The sequence below is a fragment of the Nesoenas mayeri genome, assembly GCF_963082525.1.
Source record: "Nesoenas mayeri genome assembly, chromosome: 2".
NCBI lineage: Eukaryota > Metazoa > Chordata > Aves > Columbiformes > Columbidae > Nesoenas > Nesoenas mayeri.
Genome location: NC_137543.1, coordinates 109,602,461 through 109,619,849, shown reverse-complemented (window position 1 = coordinate 109,619,849; position 17,389 = coordinate 109,602,461). Strand labels below are relative to the sequence as shown.

Below are 17,389 nucleotides of genomic sequence, written 5' to 3'. Positions count from 1 at the left end.
TATTTCCTGTTCTGTATTGCACCAGACAATAGCTGTTAGGCATGCTCCAACTAGCATTCAATTTCTTGGTTTCAGCTGCAGAACAGAAATATTAGTGTGTGAAACACGAAAGGATCTAGATTTTATGAAGGTGCTATTGACATTAGAAAGAAGAGGATTGTACTTCTCTGATTGCTGGTGGAAATTTTGGTTGCTTTTATTGCTGTGTTAAATTTGCTGCTCTTTCAAGTAACACACAATGTTAAAATATTAGAGACTGGGTGGGAGATGACATATTTCTCTTTAATTTTTCTATATACATGTGACAAGGTTTTGGCAGAAGTTTAAAAGGTGCAATTGGAAGACCTTTTAAATGCTATTGAAATTCAGCTGCAGTTTCACATCTAGATCTCTTACGATACTTTGCAATTCTCATTATTTTACACAGTTCAGCTCCTTTTCTCCTGTATAGTTATTTCCCATGTTTATAGTCACTTCACAGAGCAACAAAGGGTATAGATGTTTAAGACAAAAGGGAGGAATAATGTAATAGCCACAAAAGCATTGTTAATATTGCCTCTTCGTTTGTTTGTTTGTTTAAATTGACCTCATCGTGAACACATTGGTATTTCATGAATACTGCTGCTTCTTTCAATGGAAGTTTGTATTCAAGTACACAGTGTTAAAAGATGTGTTTAATTTTAGTCAGATTGCTGCTATAATACACACACTGTGTATCAGTATGTCTGAAAAATTCTTTTCTTCTTGTGTAGTCTAGAAGTGGAATCAAGACCTAATGGCATGCCATCACCTATCATGATTTAGCTGCTCTGTGGCCCTTGCAAAAGATGTAAAGAATTCTCAAAGGAGGTCCTGAAAACACATTAGGAGAAAAGGGAAAAAAAAAAAAGGCTTTTCTCTTGGTTTGCAGAAATTTGCTCTATTAAGATGAGATTCATTGTGAGTATATACAGGCAGAGCTGTTGAGTGTATGAACTCTAATGCAAAACCCATGGAACATGTCGAGGGGAAAAATGTTGCCATCAAGCCTTAAGTGAAGGATTAGTGGTAACAGGGATTTAAAATAACTCATGTTCTCACTGACCAGCAGTGATCACACCAATGACACCATACTCACAGCAGCTGACAAGTCTGGTGGTCTTGGGGGATTTGTTAGGTTGCAGTAATGCTCATTGTCCACCTGCACCTCTTGAGCAGGATGCAGGGGTCCTATACAACCACTGATCTACAGCTCCTTTCCTTATTCTGTCTTCTCTGCCCACTGGGGAGCAAGAGGCTGCCAGAAATCATCCTTCTTGAGAACAGTGAAATTGAAAATACAAATGTGGTTCCTGTAGTGGAATGAAATCCTAAAATCTGGTGTACGTGCATGATTTTTTTTTTTAGACTTTGTAGTAGATTGACCAATTGAAGTTGCTTGATAGCTCTGTTCATATTCTGCTCCGTTGTGTCCTGTCATTGTATTGATCAAAAAAATTGTGTTGTGCCTCAGAAGACCTAAATGTTTATTTTTGTAGGAAACGGGGCTTCTTTTTCATGGTACAGCTCTCTTTTTTTGTTATTGGTTTTGTTTGTTTGTTTGTTTAGGTTTTTTGTTTTGTTTTGGATTATTTGTTTTTCTGGAAACAATGTTCTTTCAGCAGTGTGATTCTTAAGTTATGCAGTGGCTGTGCTGGGCTGTGTTACCTTCACACCAGTGAAGGAATGGCTGTTTCATCGAAGTTTTAATGTATTAAACACCTAGCAGAAAAGTTGTGTGATAAACTCTTGAGAAGGACAATTTAGTATGTAATAATACGTAATAATACTGCAGCACTAGGATTTATGTTCTCCCCTGCAAACTTTCCATTGGCAAAGAAAGTGTCTCATACAATGGCTGGTGGGTTTTTTTCTTTTTGAGATGATAGCAAGCACTGAGTGATCAGCTGTGTGTTTTGAACAATCCTTAATATGTAGAGGTGGCACGGTCATCTCAGTATCAATAAGGTTATGAGAATTATTTAAAAGAGTATCTTAATTTGAACCCATAGGTGGTCTAGGCAAGTATTTTGTCTTGTCTGTTCTGTGGACCCTACATCTAAAGGAGAACTCAGGGTATCCACTCAGGGCCTGGTGCTAGGTTTAATAGCAGTGCAAACTGCTGGAATGATGGCTGCTGTGGCAATCTTTTATAACTGATTCTTTATTTTTCTTCCCTTTAGGACATTGGCTTAGCCTATATAAATCACCTAGTGGAGAAAGGAGAGTATGACCTGGCCGCTCGGTAACTTCTTATTAAAAATTTTCTTTGCTGACTAAAGTGTGTCTGTGTGTGGTTAAAAAAAACAAAACCAAAAACAAATTATTGATTATGAAGTATTTTGTAATATTAATTTTCTGTGTGTTCTGGAGTTTCTGAAGTTTCAAGACATGCAGATGTATTACTGTGCTCTATTTTTTCTTGCCTATAGAGACCCAAAAGCTATTGTAAGCTTTCTAAAGTTTAACTAGAATTGAGACATACATATTTTTGAAAGCCAGCCTTGATTTTTTTCAAAGTCACACAAGATTTTCAAAACCAAGGTTTTCTTTGGATGTTGATAATCTAAGTTTATTAGTGTGTCATTACATGCAAGAACATCAGAAAACAATTTGTGGTTACGTGGATCTAAAAATGTAAAATATGAGTATTTGAAGTATAGATCAGAAATTACCTATGGTTTGTGTTTTCATATATGTGTAAGTATAAGTATATCTTTATAAGTGCTTGGGTTTTCTCATCTGAGACTTAAAAACTTGACTCATAAAGCTAATATGGCCCTAATCAATGATGGTGAATGAATACTAAGTAGTTAAGTCCTCTTGGATGCAACAAAACTGATCTGAAAGGACGAGTATCTGGCATACTTGGCTTGAAGCAATGGTTGCCAAAACAAGTCACCTTTGAAAGTGTCTTCATAGGGAGAAGAAAGAAGAAAGGAATCCTTGCAGTAATGCTGTCACATTTGTATCATTCTATGTACCTACTTTCGTTCTCTTTCCTTTCATCTTCCTTCCAGAAAGTGCCAGAAAATTCTTGGCAAAAACACAGAACTCTGGGAATTTGAAGTTTACAAGTTTAAAGACATAGGTCAGCTTAAGGTAAGTTAATTTCTGTCTCTGCACTCGTGTAATTGGCATGCTGCATTTCCCACGTTTTGACAAAGTGTCTAAAGGATGGCATTTAATGCTCCTAGGGTGATAGCAGGACACAACGCTGCCCTTGAAATTCCTGCCCCAGATCTCTAGTTGCACAGTTGTCTTTCAGATTGATGTGTATATGTTAAGAAGCCTTGAAACAGGGTTGGAGGAATAGCATGTCCAGGTACTCGGCTACCTAATTTTATTTTGTTGACAGCCCCCAAGAGCCACCCCAAAGGCAAAGATGCTTGCAAAGATGCTCAGAGTTAGATGCATCCTTCCCATTTACTTTTCAGTCCCAGTATGTCCTGAAAAATTCTGCCCCAACTCTTAAGGAAAACAGCCTTTCCTGAAAATCAAAGTCCCTTACAGCAGAGCCTCGGCTTTAAATGTCAAAGAACAGTTAAATTGCAAAGCAACAGGGAGAACCTATGCTGTGTGCTAGAAATGGTGGCACGAAAGAGGAGCAGTCTGCCCTGTCTTGTGTTTTCCCTGGTTGCAAGCCAGCTACCATAATGGTACAGGTTTAATGTGAGATTCTCAGTTAATAAATTGCCCAGGACTTAAGGCTACAGAGCTGTCACTGCCAAACCAGTAGAAAACATTATGCACACTCCCTTTGGTAACGCATGTGCTTTTATTTCTGAATTTTATGTCTTCCTATTCAAACTCAATGAGCCAAAAAGGACATATTATTAAGATCTCACAGCATGCAGTCTCTTGCTGGTTTTGAGCTGTTTAATTATGTTCAAAGAGCGAAAGTGTTTCAGCATTACAGTTTTCAAAAATGTCTGGCTTTTGTTTTAGAGCCACACCAGTGCAAGAACAGTATTGCCTGTTGTATGAGTTCTTAGTGGTTCAGTGCACTCTTTGCCAGCTTGGAAGATGAAATCTCACATTTCTGTCTCTTTATTTCAATCCAATAAAGGACCTGAGTGCAGATACAGGTGAAATTTTGATACAGTGCTTCTTAATCCTTTTGGCTTTGTTTTTTGTTTTGTTTTTTTTTAGATGCAAGTGTCTCAAATGGGTGTTTTTCTTGTCTCTACTTATATCATCCAGCAGACTGTAAAATATAAAAATATTTGCAGGTTTGCTTCAAAAACATCTCTGCTAAATTACTGCCTTTCTAAACAGTTGGTTATTTTCGGCCCCTTGAAAGCAGACTTAGAAAAACGTAAGATGCAGTCCATTACATTATTCAGCTTCAAGTGGCAGTTCTAGAAGATGCCTTTCTTATTTTACTGTTTCAATCACATGTAGCTTATTCCTTAGTTCCTAAGGATAACTTAATTCATCCTTTATGATATTCAGGTAAGCCAGATCTAAATGGAGTGGTTCTTGAAATGCTTGGGGTCACTTGTATGCTATTTGGAATTTTTACCTATTTACCCAATCAGCGGGTATAAAACACAGTAATGTAACTGGGCTGTAATGGATTTAAGCCCTGATGAAGAGACTCTCTTTGAGATTTGGAGACAAATTGTATTTCAAAAATGAATTTTCTTAAATAATTTGGACTGCATGTCGACAGTTGCCTGAAATCTGACATTTCCAACGTAACATGATTTGCCAATAACTAAGGTGGCAGTGAAAGTAAAGGTTTAAACTTTCCTTCCCGTAGAGGAGCTAATTAGTGATACCCCAATGTCAAAGCCTGTGGGGTGGGTATGTTGTTTGTTTGCCTGTGAGTTTAGGGGGTTTTTGGATGTTCTGTACTGAAGGTCCTGTTTCACTACCAGAGGCTGTGTTTTGGTATCTTCATGTCTCTCGCATCTTTGAATGTCCTTTAGCAAACTTTATGGCAGTTTCAAGATTTTAGAGCCTTGCAATTATCTGCTCCTCTCCTCCAGAAATGGTGGCTTAAAGGAGTTACATGCTTGTGCCCAAGTGACTTTGGTGTAAAATCCAGTGTCCCAGCTCAAACGGCTGAGAAAAGTGCATTCAAAGGAAGATGCCGATCTCTGTGAGTGCTGGCCATTGTGGCATGAGGGACATGCTCTATTCTGTTGACTCTGCTATGGCAGCAGTGACTTTCAGCAGTGGTGCAGGATTATCAGCGGCCGCAATGCTTTGATGACCAAAATGTTGGACGGAGGACATGTGAAAGACTTCACCTGACTGAGCTGGACATAGCATAGAGCAGCATTATCCAGACAGCCTCTTTCATCTCATAGGTATCCTCTGAGGAATAAATAATTTTGATTTGGGCTTATTGGTGAGATGTCTTATGCTATCTCATGTCAACTTTTATATGGGCTTTCTGTATATACCCCATCCTTATACCTATTGATAAGAAGTCTGAAAGCAGGTCCTGAGAAAAAAACAAGGGAAGAAAATATTTCTGTGTATAATACTCTTCTTTTAATTTAAAGTCACTTTCACCACATGGTTCATGAATTGATACAAAGACATCCTGATTCTGGAGTGGTTTTGTCTGACTTCGCTCCTTAACTACTGTTTAAAAATTGCATAGGAAGAGTTTGTAATCTCCAACACAGGTACTAGTTCATATTCATACCCTGGCTTAAAAATAATTTGGGTGCTTCTCAGGCTTTGCTGAGCAGCAGAGGCAAACTGCAGGAGGCAGTTGTGCTTTTCCTTCGGAGCAGTGGGACTTGGGGCAGGAGAGATGTGCCCCCCATGGCAGCCTGGCCCCCAGTGCTCAGCAAAGCTAGAGGCTTGTCATTTAGAAGGTGGCAAGAAGGTAGAAAGTGGGTTTGGAAACAGCTGTTGGAGAATGTCCTCTGCCTCCAGAAAGTCTCCAGCTGATGCCTGGCTTGCTTTCTTTATGGTCGAAAGAGGCTTTTTTTGTTATGAGGGGGTCAGGAATATGATACCTCAGGGCAGTTGGCAAGACTCTGCTCTGAGTTAGCTATGAAATTCTGTGACAGACGACGGGAGCTGATGTTGGCAGCATGCTGCGTTTCAAAGACTGGCCAAGTCTCAAACAGTGTGGGGAGAGAAGAGATCTCCTGTGACCAATGAACTTTTAATTTTTGCAAAGTCATTAACAGTGCATTTTAAATTTTTCTTTTATTTTTACCTCCTTTTTCACCTAGGGGCTTTCATGAAATATGTAACCTAGGCAATTGTTTTGCTTTAAATACTAGGGGAATTTGTTTTGAATAGTAATTGCTGTCTGTAAAACTGCAAAAACACTTATGTAGTGAGATGTTATTTCTTCTGCTTTGTTGAAGCAACTTGAGTAACAAAATGCTACTGCACCATGTGCCTATTAGTGTGCGACAGGCAACATCTCTGAGTGTTTGGAGGAATTTCATCAGTGTTGGGCCTTCGGCTACAAACCCCAAAGTCCCAACACAGCTGGTAGCAGTAGTGTTTATTTTGGTGGGCGGTAATAACTTTGGCCTCTATTTGCATGGAATAATAGTGCTAATAAGATGCTGTGCTGAAACTCCAGGGTATGAGGTGATTCATTCTGGCAGATTTTTGTCGCCTGCCAGAATGTAGTTCCGTAACACCTCCTCTAGAGCAACAGATCACACGCCTTCACCTTTTCTGTGGAGAGATGTATTCTCAAATTAATTTTCATTTGGGTATGTAAAAATAGCTGGCAAAAGAGAACTCTTCATAAAATGCAGTGACCTAACAGTAGGTCATAAATCAAAAGTACACATTTTTCGGGTGATGAATGCTTATATGTTTTTACAAGATGTAAGACCAGGGCTAGACAGAATGGATTTTGAAAACTTTCTTCTTCTGAGGAGTCTTTTGTGGGTTTTATATTCTTAATGACTAGTAAATTTTACATGTCTAAGTGCAATGGCTGGTACTTCCATTCTAAATACTATCTTACCGCTACCTTTCTAATGAAAATTCTTTCAGATAAGTAATACCATTCCAATGTGTACAATCCTTTAGGATAATACTTACAAATATGAATAAAAAGCACTTACAGCGTTTACCATATTAGCCATAGCCATACCAGCGTTAGCCATATTTTGCATGTAGCTTTGGAATGATTTTGTTTCACAACAATTCTTTTTTCTGTCATCAACGTACCAGGATGTTACATGTCATTCCCTTTCTAACCAGAATGTTACATGTCATTCCCTTTCTAATGCTTCGTTCTCTTTGTTCCTATAGGCAATTAGTCGTTACTTGCCCAGACGTGATCCAATTTTGAAACCTCTCATCTATGAAATGGTCCTGCATGAGTTTTTGGAGAGTGACTATGAGGTACTGCAGCCTGACTTGTGCACATGTAATAGCTATTGCCAGCAAAACACGCTCAGCAGTGCAGCACTCCGATAGCAAATGCTCTGTTGTATTCAAACAGATTATCAATGGGCAATTCAATGATAATGAAAAGATTAAAAAGATTAATTCTGGTTTAGACTTTAAGAGAATAAGTATAATGTTTTTCAGAGCACGCAAATACTGTGACATTGGTTACTTATTATAAATACTACTATATGTAGTTTGTTTAATGTAGCACAAGTGGTTGAGAGGGTGCACAAAGCATCCAGTACCTGAAAGAGACCCAGCTTCATGAATCTTAATATCATTGCCCTAAGAAGGAAAATCTGTCTTCTGCACTGTGCACATCTGTGGGCACATGAGAGTGGCTTAGAGGTGAAACACAGCAGGTATCATCTCAGAGGCTTAGCTGAAGCTTTGATGTTTTGAAATGTTCCTTAGGCAGTTCTTTCTGTTTCTGTTACAATCTCTTACACTTTTAGGGGTTTGCAACCCTGATAAAAGAGTGGCCTGGAGATCTCTACAACAACACAATCATAGTTCAAGCTGTAGTGGATCACCTGAAGAAAGATCCACAGAACAGGACTTTGCTACGAACACTTGCAGAATTGTGAGTACACTTTTAAACTCCTATGACAAAAAGTAAGCTTGAAATATACTATAGTTTATAAATATTTATCTAACTCTCTTAACAGAAATACCTGTTTTGCTGCAGCAGTCTACAAGGCATCAGCTTTCTCTGCTCTCCACTCTGCTGATTGCACAGCTTAGAATTATTTTCTCTTCCTTATAAAGTGTATATGGAGTATGAAAAAAAGCAGTTTAGTATAAGATTGGATTTGCTACTCTTCTTTCCAAAACAAACAGCTGCCATTCCTCTTTGTGCTGTCACAGGAAGCCTCTTTTGTGAAGTGTGCATTTCAGAATTACCCACAGAAAGATAAAATAGCATTTTTCCCCCTCTATTTCAAAAGTAGTATATTTAGGTTTACTGCGTGACTGGAAAATGTGCCAAAAAACTGATCTGGTTCTAGGCTACTTCATACATGTATAAAACTCTTCAGTTTTCTCAGCCTGATTCCCATGTTAAGTTCTTTTTATGCTGCTTCTTTGTAAAAGCAGAGCTACTACTATTGCTATGTTACAGTTTGTCTCAAAGTTTTAAGAGACCAATGGTTTTTAGCTCTGAAGTGAATTCCAATTAGTTTCCAAATATAGAAAAGGCAGCATTTTGTGTGGCTTCCTCTTAGGTTTGAAACGGGAAAATGAAAATGCAGAGAACCACAGGTCAGAACACAAATGCAGTGACTGATGTAAACAGAATTTAAATTAATGTTGCCCTGTGTTATTTTCCCTCAACAAAAGAGAATCACAGCAACAGTCATATATTCATCAAACCAAGTAGCATCTAGCGAGCTTTCCATCCTGGAGTATATTTCTATTTTCATTCATAGTTGATTTTCCTACACTTAGATATGTAAGATCACATACATTACAACATTGTTTTTTATCAGGTATACTTACGACCAGCGCTATGGCAGAGCCCTAGAAATTTACCTAACGCTAAGGCACAAAGACGTCTTCCAGTTAATCCACAAGCACAATCTTTTCAGTTCTATCAAGGACAAAATTGTTCTGCTCATGGATTTTGATTCAGAGGTATGATGGTCTTAATTATTTTTATATTCACTTTCCACTGGAGATATTTTAACAGATTAAAAACAAATGAGCTAAAGGTAGTGTTGATTCAGAGAGAGGGTTTGCTGTGTCTGAATACATTCTGAGATAAGAAGAAGTTATTTGCCTAGACTGCAAAATAATTGACCCAAAGATTAATTTTTTCCTTTGTGTTTTCATTTGAGTGCCAGATCCAAGATCATTGTTCTGATTCTCAGGTAGATCTTCACTATGATGTTTTTCTGCATTTCTAATCAAATGTTATTAATAAGCAAAGGAAAGGAAGCAGAAAATTTCTTGTGAGGCGTATGTTAAGTGTACTTGCCACTTTTCTTTCTCTTCAGTCAATTAATTTGCTTCTGAAAGCTTGCAAGGTTCTTAACCTGAATTCCAAAAATCAAGAAGCATGCATTATGTGCTGAATTTAATGTTCTTTCTTCCCAGCTGGCTAAAAACTCAGTAAACTAGTTTTGTTATGATCCTTGAGGAAAGAATCTGTATGATCCCTAGGGGGAAAAGGAGTGGATCGGATCTGGTCTTTCAGTGCAGTGGTTATCTAAGCACTAAAGCTAAAATTTGGAGCCGTCTGTACCAAAGATTATCATAGTTGGTATGGCCATTCTGGACTACATGAAAAAATAATGTATAATTCTGTTTTATTAGACTAAATTATATGAAGAATCTGTGATTTTTTGGTGTTTTTTGGATGTGAAGCAAGGTTTCTTCTTGTAAGAGGAAGCAGAGCTGGAACACCAGTAGCCACTCTGCTTACATAGTCTTGTCCGCTTGTGTTACAGTATTGGTGTGCAGATAGTTTGGAGGAATCCAACTGTAAGGCAAGTTGAGTCATGTGTTTCCTATACAGCCATCACCCTGCAGTTCTCTTTTACAATGGGACAAATAGCATTTCTACATATTTTGGCAGTGACCTTCTTTGACCCTTGATTCAATAGGCATACTTCAACTGCACAGTATTGATTGCTGTTAGTGTGGAAGCTTAAGGGAAGTATTCTAGAAGAATACGTGATGTGTTCTTCTGTAATGCTGTGCTGTCGGAGAATGCTGATGTTATGCAAACTGCTCTCTGAATTACTGTTGCTAAAAAGAGTAGTTCTGCAATATCCATCTGATACCCGTCAGTGAACAAGCATAATACAAAATAGAGTGTGAGAATATGTGTGTACCTGTTTCTTAACTGGGTTCTCTTTATTTTAGAAAGCAGTAGACATGCTTTTGGATAACGAAGATAAAATTTCCGTGAGTATAACAAGTTCATGGCATGGCAGTCCAATGCTTGCTTGTATTACTCATCCTTTTTTCAGTCATGTAAATGTGCTGTTTGTCACAGGTTTGCTAATCGGTTGGGTTTTATTTGTTCTCTTTCAGATTGACAGGGTCGTTGAAGAATTAGAAAACAGGCCTGAGCTACAGCATGTGGTAAATATTTCTGTATTCTGTTGGTTTCAAGTTGAGCTGAATAAACTCTTTGCTGGGCACATCTTTTACAGATGTGGCTCTCTTGTCAAACTACACATCACTGAAGTGTCATAAATTATCAGATCCAAAGTGGCTACTTCCACTAATCCATTTTTTAGCATGGTCACAGCATTTTTTACAATAATAAAATAATTTTTAAGTGTGTACCTCTGAGAAATTGATAACATACTACTTACTTGTTAACATACCATGAGGTACTCCATATGACATTGCAGACACTTGTCTTCTTTGGTAAATTACTTCTTGCTCGTATCCCTCTTCTTTCCCTACACAAAAATGGGGTTGGATGGTGACTGCAACTCCGAAGCAGATTTTGCTGATCCATAGAGACAGTGAACTGCTTGTCTTTCTTGAGTTGTAACTTTTCTACGCTACAGGATTGTTCTTGTTTGTGCAGAATTACAATATCACTGTAAGGCTGTGACCCCACATTGCTATTCCAAAAACACCTCTTCGGTGTGAACACGCTGTTGGTGCAATATCTAACATGTAACTGTGGGCTTGGGCTGTATTAGGGAGGGAAGTTCCTCTTGCTGCAGTGTACAGGTGGGGCTCAGGGCATTGATCTGGTGAAGAGCAGGTTTATGTGTTAGAGATCTGATTATATGAAGCAGCTCTATGAAATGTGCAGCCTGCAGCCCAAGAGCTTTGCAAAGATGACTGACTGCTTGTCAGTTTATGGAAGGGATGCATCAGTTTCAAAGTGTAAAGCCTGCTTCCCTTGGAATAAAAGTGACTCTCCAGATCATTCTAAGGGTTTTTCTGTGCTCACCTAGAGAGGAAGAACTTTGCCCTGATATCTGTAATTTAAGGTGCTTTGGCTAAAACATTTCATGTAGTGAATATTTGATCTATAGTTACCTGTAATGGTCCAACATATCCAGATGACCAAAATGCTTCACTTGACATATTTGTCCAAAGTTTTCTGTAAAATTCAAAATCCAGTAGTTTCATTAAAGGTTAAAGGACAGTTTCTTAACTGTTCCTGAAAACCTGTTTTATAGAGCTAGTTTTGGAGATTGCTGTGATGAAGGTAGTTTAGAAAAAAATAAGATTAATCTGTTGAATCACAATTTAATCTCCGTGCCTTTTAATATGTGTTAGCACATTTCTGAGGCAATTAAGAGCAGTTCTTTATTAGCAGAAAACACATAATGTTGCCTAAATGGTTTTTGAGTTCTGATTCTCTTGTTTGATTCCTAGTATTTGCACAAACTTTTCAAGAGAGACCACCATAAAGGCCAACGATATCATGAGAAACAGATCAGCCTTTATGCAGAATACGATCGTCCAAATTTACTACCATTTCTCAGAGACAGCACGCACTGTCCGCTGGAGAAGGTAAGCCCTTCAAAATCTAAGCACAGATCCTCAATTTTCATTTCTGTAGCTTGTAGTGTTATGAATTTGTAACTGTGTCTGGTACTGCCCTCTGCTGCCAAAAGGAGTTTGCTACCATCACCTGCAGAAGTTTGATTTGCAGAGAGACATTGGAAAATAGTGTGTTAGAATTGCAGACTTGGTCTTTGTTGAAACTCTCTCACAAAACTAGGTAGTCTCAGTGATCTTAGGCAATGAGCCTGAGAGCTTTCCAAGGCAGGGACTTTTGTCTGCAGTGTTGGAATATTTATTTTTAACTCTCTGATTCTTAGTTTCTGCCTTATGTATCGCTAGTGTGATGATGGTTTTATGTGTAACACCTTACCTGCATTTTTTCTTTCCTTTTGGTACAAGTTAGTTATTGCTGATCCAGCCACCTATCTTCAGTGGTGGATGGTGCAGAAAAGTGCTGTGTGTAAATGGTGCGAGCACATTGCTGGCACTGCTTTGCTGAAGTTATAGGCTGTGAGCAAGGATATGTCAGAGACCCGTGAGCAAGGATATGTCAGAGACCCATGAGCCTTTGGAAGGTGTGGTGCCATCATCACCAAAGTGAGAGAAAGATGGTAGAAAAAGTGTCATTCTGACCTTTATGTTTCCTTAGCTTCTTCAGTAAGAAGCTAAGGAAGAAAGATACAAACACTGTGTACAACTCAGTTGAATTTACTGTCACTGCTAATTCTGTAATTATACTTCTTACCATACATATCGTGTAGTAACAGTTTTTGCCACATACAAATCTTTGTTCGAAGGAAATAAAAAAGGTACCAAGAATTTCCCAGTTACCAATATTTTCAGTTCTTGTTAAGCAGACTCTAGTGCAGTGTATAAATTGCAAAAAACCCCATGATATTTGAACAAATGCTTATTATTCATGCTTATTATTGCTTTAAAGCAATTATAAACCCAGCAAGTAGCAATATTTTGTGTTCGCTGAAAATAAGCCAGTGTCATTGAAGTAGAGCTTGGAAAATGTTTTATAAAATGAACTGAAAGAGAAGTATCAATGTTCCTTGTTTTCCTCTAGAGGGAGCATGACAGTCAATAAACGTGCAGTATCCAGAAATACTGAGTACCTGATACTTGGTAGTTTAACTTTTAAGTGGAAAAAAAAAAGGCTGTCAGATGTGTTTATAGCTTGTTAGTGTTATTCATACCCTCATTCCCCTGAAGGATCTGGTTGGTAATTCACTTACTCATGCCCTCAAATTCATTTTCTGTATCTCTAATCTTCATAGTAACCCATCTCAAATAATTTGAGAATGGAAGGAAAAGTTAATTCCTATCTACATCTTTAGCTGTAGCTATATCTTATGCATTTATAGTTTTGATTTTCAAGTCTGGAAGTCTTTGTTGGTGAACGGTTGTCTTCACAAGAATGCCATGAATCTTGATTTTGCTTTCTGCTTCCAAACTGGAAATAGACCTGACATTGTTTATGGCATACCAGCCCCGCCAATTTTGTGTTACTAAAAACTTACTGGTAGTCATTTTGGTGATTGTGCTCAGTGTTTGTCAACTACAATAACTGCTCATGGTATTTAGCCCTCAGGTTTTTAATTCGAATTCACAAGAAATGTTTCCTCCTTATTCTTCTGTATTTGGGTTGGATTATTTTTGGATTTTCTTCTTGGAGGTCACGGATACAAAATATAGAGGACACTTTTGGCTTCCCAAAGCCATTTGGGTTACCTTGAGGAGATCTACAGGCTTGTATTATGAATGAATGTCAAGTAGACCTGCAGCATGAGAGACTTCATAAGTCCATCCACAGGAAGCAAGTCTTGACAGCAGATAATCTTAATGCTTTTAGATTAACCAGCTTCTGGAAGCAGAAGAAAGATGTTGCCAGTAGATTCAAAGTTTGAGGTTGGCATAGTCTTATATAAAAAAAAAAATACCATGGAGTTTCTCTTCTTAATTAATGCCAGAGAACCCGACAATGCATATTAAGGGTATTGCATATTCCTGTCAAATTGAGTAATGCAACTTCGTGGAAAAGTATCTTTACACCTCTTTCAGCATTTGTGATCAATAAAATATCATGTTACATGGTTCCCTGTATTCTCTTTCCTTCCTCCTTTCCCTTGAATTCAAGGCTCTTGAGATCTGTCAACAGAGGAACTTCGTAGAAGAAACAGTATATCTTCTGAGTAAGTAACACTCAGTGTGATAAATTACAACATGCTTTTAATATTGTCAAAGTTTATGCTGAGAAAATGTATTGTCCAATATAATTTGACACGCTTTCCCAAAGACAAAGTTGGTATACAGTCAGTAGTACTAAATAACCTCATTTAGAAAATAAAATTAAAAAAAATACTGGAGTATTCATTTGATGTCCCAACTCCATATATTGTGTTATTGCATTTCTGGTTTGGTGTTTTTCTGGGGTTTTGGAGCTACTGGGGGTCTCTGGGAAACAGGTTGGGGCAAGGGGAGTATTTTTGAGACGGCCTCCAAGAGAAGAGTATTACTGTCAGTTTGAGGAGAGGGGAGAAATTCTGATTACATCTCAGAAGCTTAATGTTATCTTTTGCTGAGGTAGAAGATTATGTTACATCTTTCTCTCCTGTAATTCTTCATGGATGTAAACTGCATTATACTTACTGCAAATTAAGAGTGTCCCTGTGGGCTTTTAAAGAGCATATTTCATGTCGTAGTATGCATGCACACACATGCACACACTCCCCCTTACATTAGATGTTGCTGCAGTTCAGAGCCCCTAATATGACTCCACACATCCTTCAGAAAGACTCCAGGTCCTAGTCCAGCAAAGTTCTCCAAGTGCTTGTTCAGGTTACACTGATTGCTCTGGGATTTGCATTCATACATCAGATTAGATGAGATTTGGTCTTGGTTGAGCTAGTCTGGGGCAACTTCACACTTAAAAAATTCATAGTGAAAGAGCTTCTTAAAGCACTGAGCATTGATAAGCATTAGGATTTATAGTCTCTCTACTTATTTTTTCCTTCTAGGCAGAATGGGTAATAGCCGGAGTGCCTTGAAGATGATAATGGAAGAATTGCAAGATGTAGATAAAGCTATTGAATTTGCCAAGGAACAAGATGATGCAGAACTTTGGGAAGACCTCATTTTGTATTCTATCGACAAACCACGTAAGCAGGATAGTTTCTCAGAAGCCTTGCATATGTGTTTTTTTGTGCAATGTTATTGCAATTAAAGGATTGAATTATCCACGTGCATGTTAGAGAAAGTGTTTATGGATGGCCAGGGAGGTGTCCTGGTTTGTAGAACACAACACAGCTGTCCTACTGTGCATAAAAACTTCCAGTAAGGCAGCATGTGGGCATGCTACAGAATGAGTGCTTAGGGATTTACCATTTGACTAAGCTCTGCATAGTTATGCCCTTAATGACAAATTAAGGGGAGAATGGTGCTTTTAATTTAGCAGAATGAGGCTTTATTTTTAGACAGCCTGAAAACACAGTCTGCAGGCTTGATGAGGATGTTGTGTAGTGTGTTTATCGCAGCTGCTTCCATCTGAAATTCTGAAAACAAAGAACCTGCACCTTTCTGCACCTCACAAGAATAACAAATTTGTTTTGTTTCTGTGGAAGAATCTCTAATAATGTAAGATCTCTCATAATGAGTGCATTTTGTCTTTCATCCGTTATATGAATAGTGAGTCAAGTTTGAAGTTTAGATGGAAATGGAAACTGCCAGAATTTCATAAGCAACATCAGTTTTGTTTAGGAGACAGATTCAGAGGAGTTCATATGACTGAGAAAATAGAATTATTTTAGTTATGTGCTCCATTGGTTTTGCAGCCTCTTACGGGGCTTTAAATCAAGGCTTTGAAGTCTCTCTTGGGATCTCTTTTCCAAAGGATTGAATGTCTTGTAGAATTAGTGCCAGAATGCATATCTTTTCATCTCATGGCCACTAATTCTGACAGGAAGAAGCAACCAAAATCTGTTAGTCCTGCATAAGAATGGCATTCTCAAGTTACCCATAGTTAAATGCAGTTCATCGCTAAAAGTACTGCTACACTGCTACAGTGATATCTTTAAAGCAAAAGGGATTCAAAGCCTATAGAATTCTCGCAGTTCCATCTGCCCACATGCAGAGCAACTCCAGTGGTATTTCTCCAGTTTGGGTAATGAAGAAAAAATGCAGCCTTGAGGCTCATCCTTTTATTGTTTCATTTAGCCAGGTGCAATTCAAAAATCAAATACTTCTCTTACATGACTCTCACCAATGTTTATAAGCACTTTCGATTTAGGTTACGTGCTTGAAAAATTGTTTTTAAACCCTGGAAATGAAATAGTCACATACTGCAGTTAATTTTCTGGCTCTGTTTTCATGAGTGCCCTTTTTATTGAATTGAAATCCATTATTTACTTGTGGCTTTGTGCTGGATACTCTGTTACCCCTTTTCTCCATGCCCTAGAAGTTCTATGAATTGCCAGACTGTATCTTCCTCTCTTACCCAAAGGCCTGTACTCAAGTAAATACAGCTTCAAGAAACATACAAAGGCGATATGAAAGAGGCTTAGTGTTACCTCTTAGTAGAGAACTGTCAGAGAATCAACCAAAGCATCCTTTAATCAGGTATTTTGCTGCAGTTTTTCTTAATTCTTTGCCTCTTGGTTTTCACAGCTTTTATTACTGGTTTGTTGAACAATATTGGAACGCATGTGGATCCCATTCTTCTGATCCACCGCATTAAGGAAGGCATGGAGATTCCTAACTTGAGAGACTCACTAGTGAAAATTCTTCAGGACTACAACTTGCAGGTAAATGTTGCGTTCTTCCTGTGACACTCATTTTCAGAGAGACAGCAAAACCACTTTGCTACTGAACAGCACAAGAAATGGCTATCATGAAGGTTTGTTCATTTTGTTCAGACATCTGTCATTGACACTGTGGGTTAGTACAAAAGGATGACAGAAAGGTTAGAAATTTGTCAAGATTAATAGTCTCTTCTCTTGATGGCTTCTAGCACTTCTAAATCTCTTCCATGCTGTCATAAGCCTGGTGGGTAAGTAGAGCTGGAAGGACCTTGGGTGATTCAGACTATTTTATACTGTTTAACAGTCCAATATTGAAAAGTCTCAGGACCAGTGTTTTTAATTCTGTTTCGTGTATGAGGAGGCAGAACACAACATGCCCTCACTAAAATATTCACCAGGTATTAGAGCCATATGTTTGTGGTTGTCAGGAGGACGGGACCAGACTCCTTTCAGTGGTGCCCAATGATAGGATGAGGGGCAGTGGGCACACACTGATGCATAGGAGGTTCCAGCTAAACATGAGGAGAAACTTCTTTACTTTGAGGGTGCCAGAGCACTGCAACGGGCTGCCCAGAGAGGTTGTGGAGTCTCCTTCTCTGGAGACATTCAAAACCTGCCTGGACACATTCTTGTGCAATCTACTCTAGGCCTTAGCAGGTGGGTCGGACTAGGTGATCTCCAGAGGCCCCCTCCAA

At 38.4% G+C, this 17,389-nt stretch overlaps 1 protein-coding gene across 1 annotated transcript in view; it reads left to right on the top strand.

Annotated features, from left to right (window-relative positions):
• VPS41 (VPS41 subunit of HOPS complex) overlaps nt 1-17,389 on the top strand; it is a 104,039-nt gene that overhangs the window by 74,842 nt on the left and 11,808 nt on the right. Inside the window, exons 15-25 of the mRNA XM_080339903.1 lie at nt 2,202-2,263; nt 3,039-3,120; nt 7,270-7,362; nt 7,866-7,993; nt 8,898-9,042; nt 10,276-10,317; nt 10,447-10,497; nt 11,761-11,898; nt 14,036-14,090; nt 14,916-15,056; nt 16,561-16,697. Coding sequence (XP_080196029.1) covers nt 2,202-2,263; nt 3,039-3,120; nt 7,270-7,362; nt 7,866-7,993; nt 8,898-9,042; nt 10,276-10,317; nt 10,447-10,497; nt 11,761-11,898; nt 14,036-14,090; nt 14,916-15,056; nt 16,561-16,697 — 1,074 coding nt within the window. The remainder of the gene's footprint in view (nt 1-2,201; nt 2,264-3,038; nt 3,121-7,269; nt 7,363-7,865; nt 7,994-8,897; nt 9,043-10,275; nt 10,318-10,446; nt 10,498-11,760; nt 11,899-14,035; nt 14,091-14,915; nt 15,057-16,560; nt 16,698-17,389) is intronic.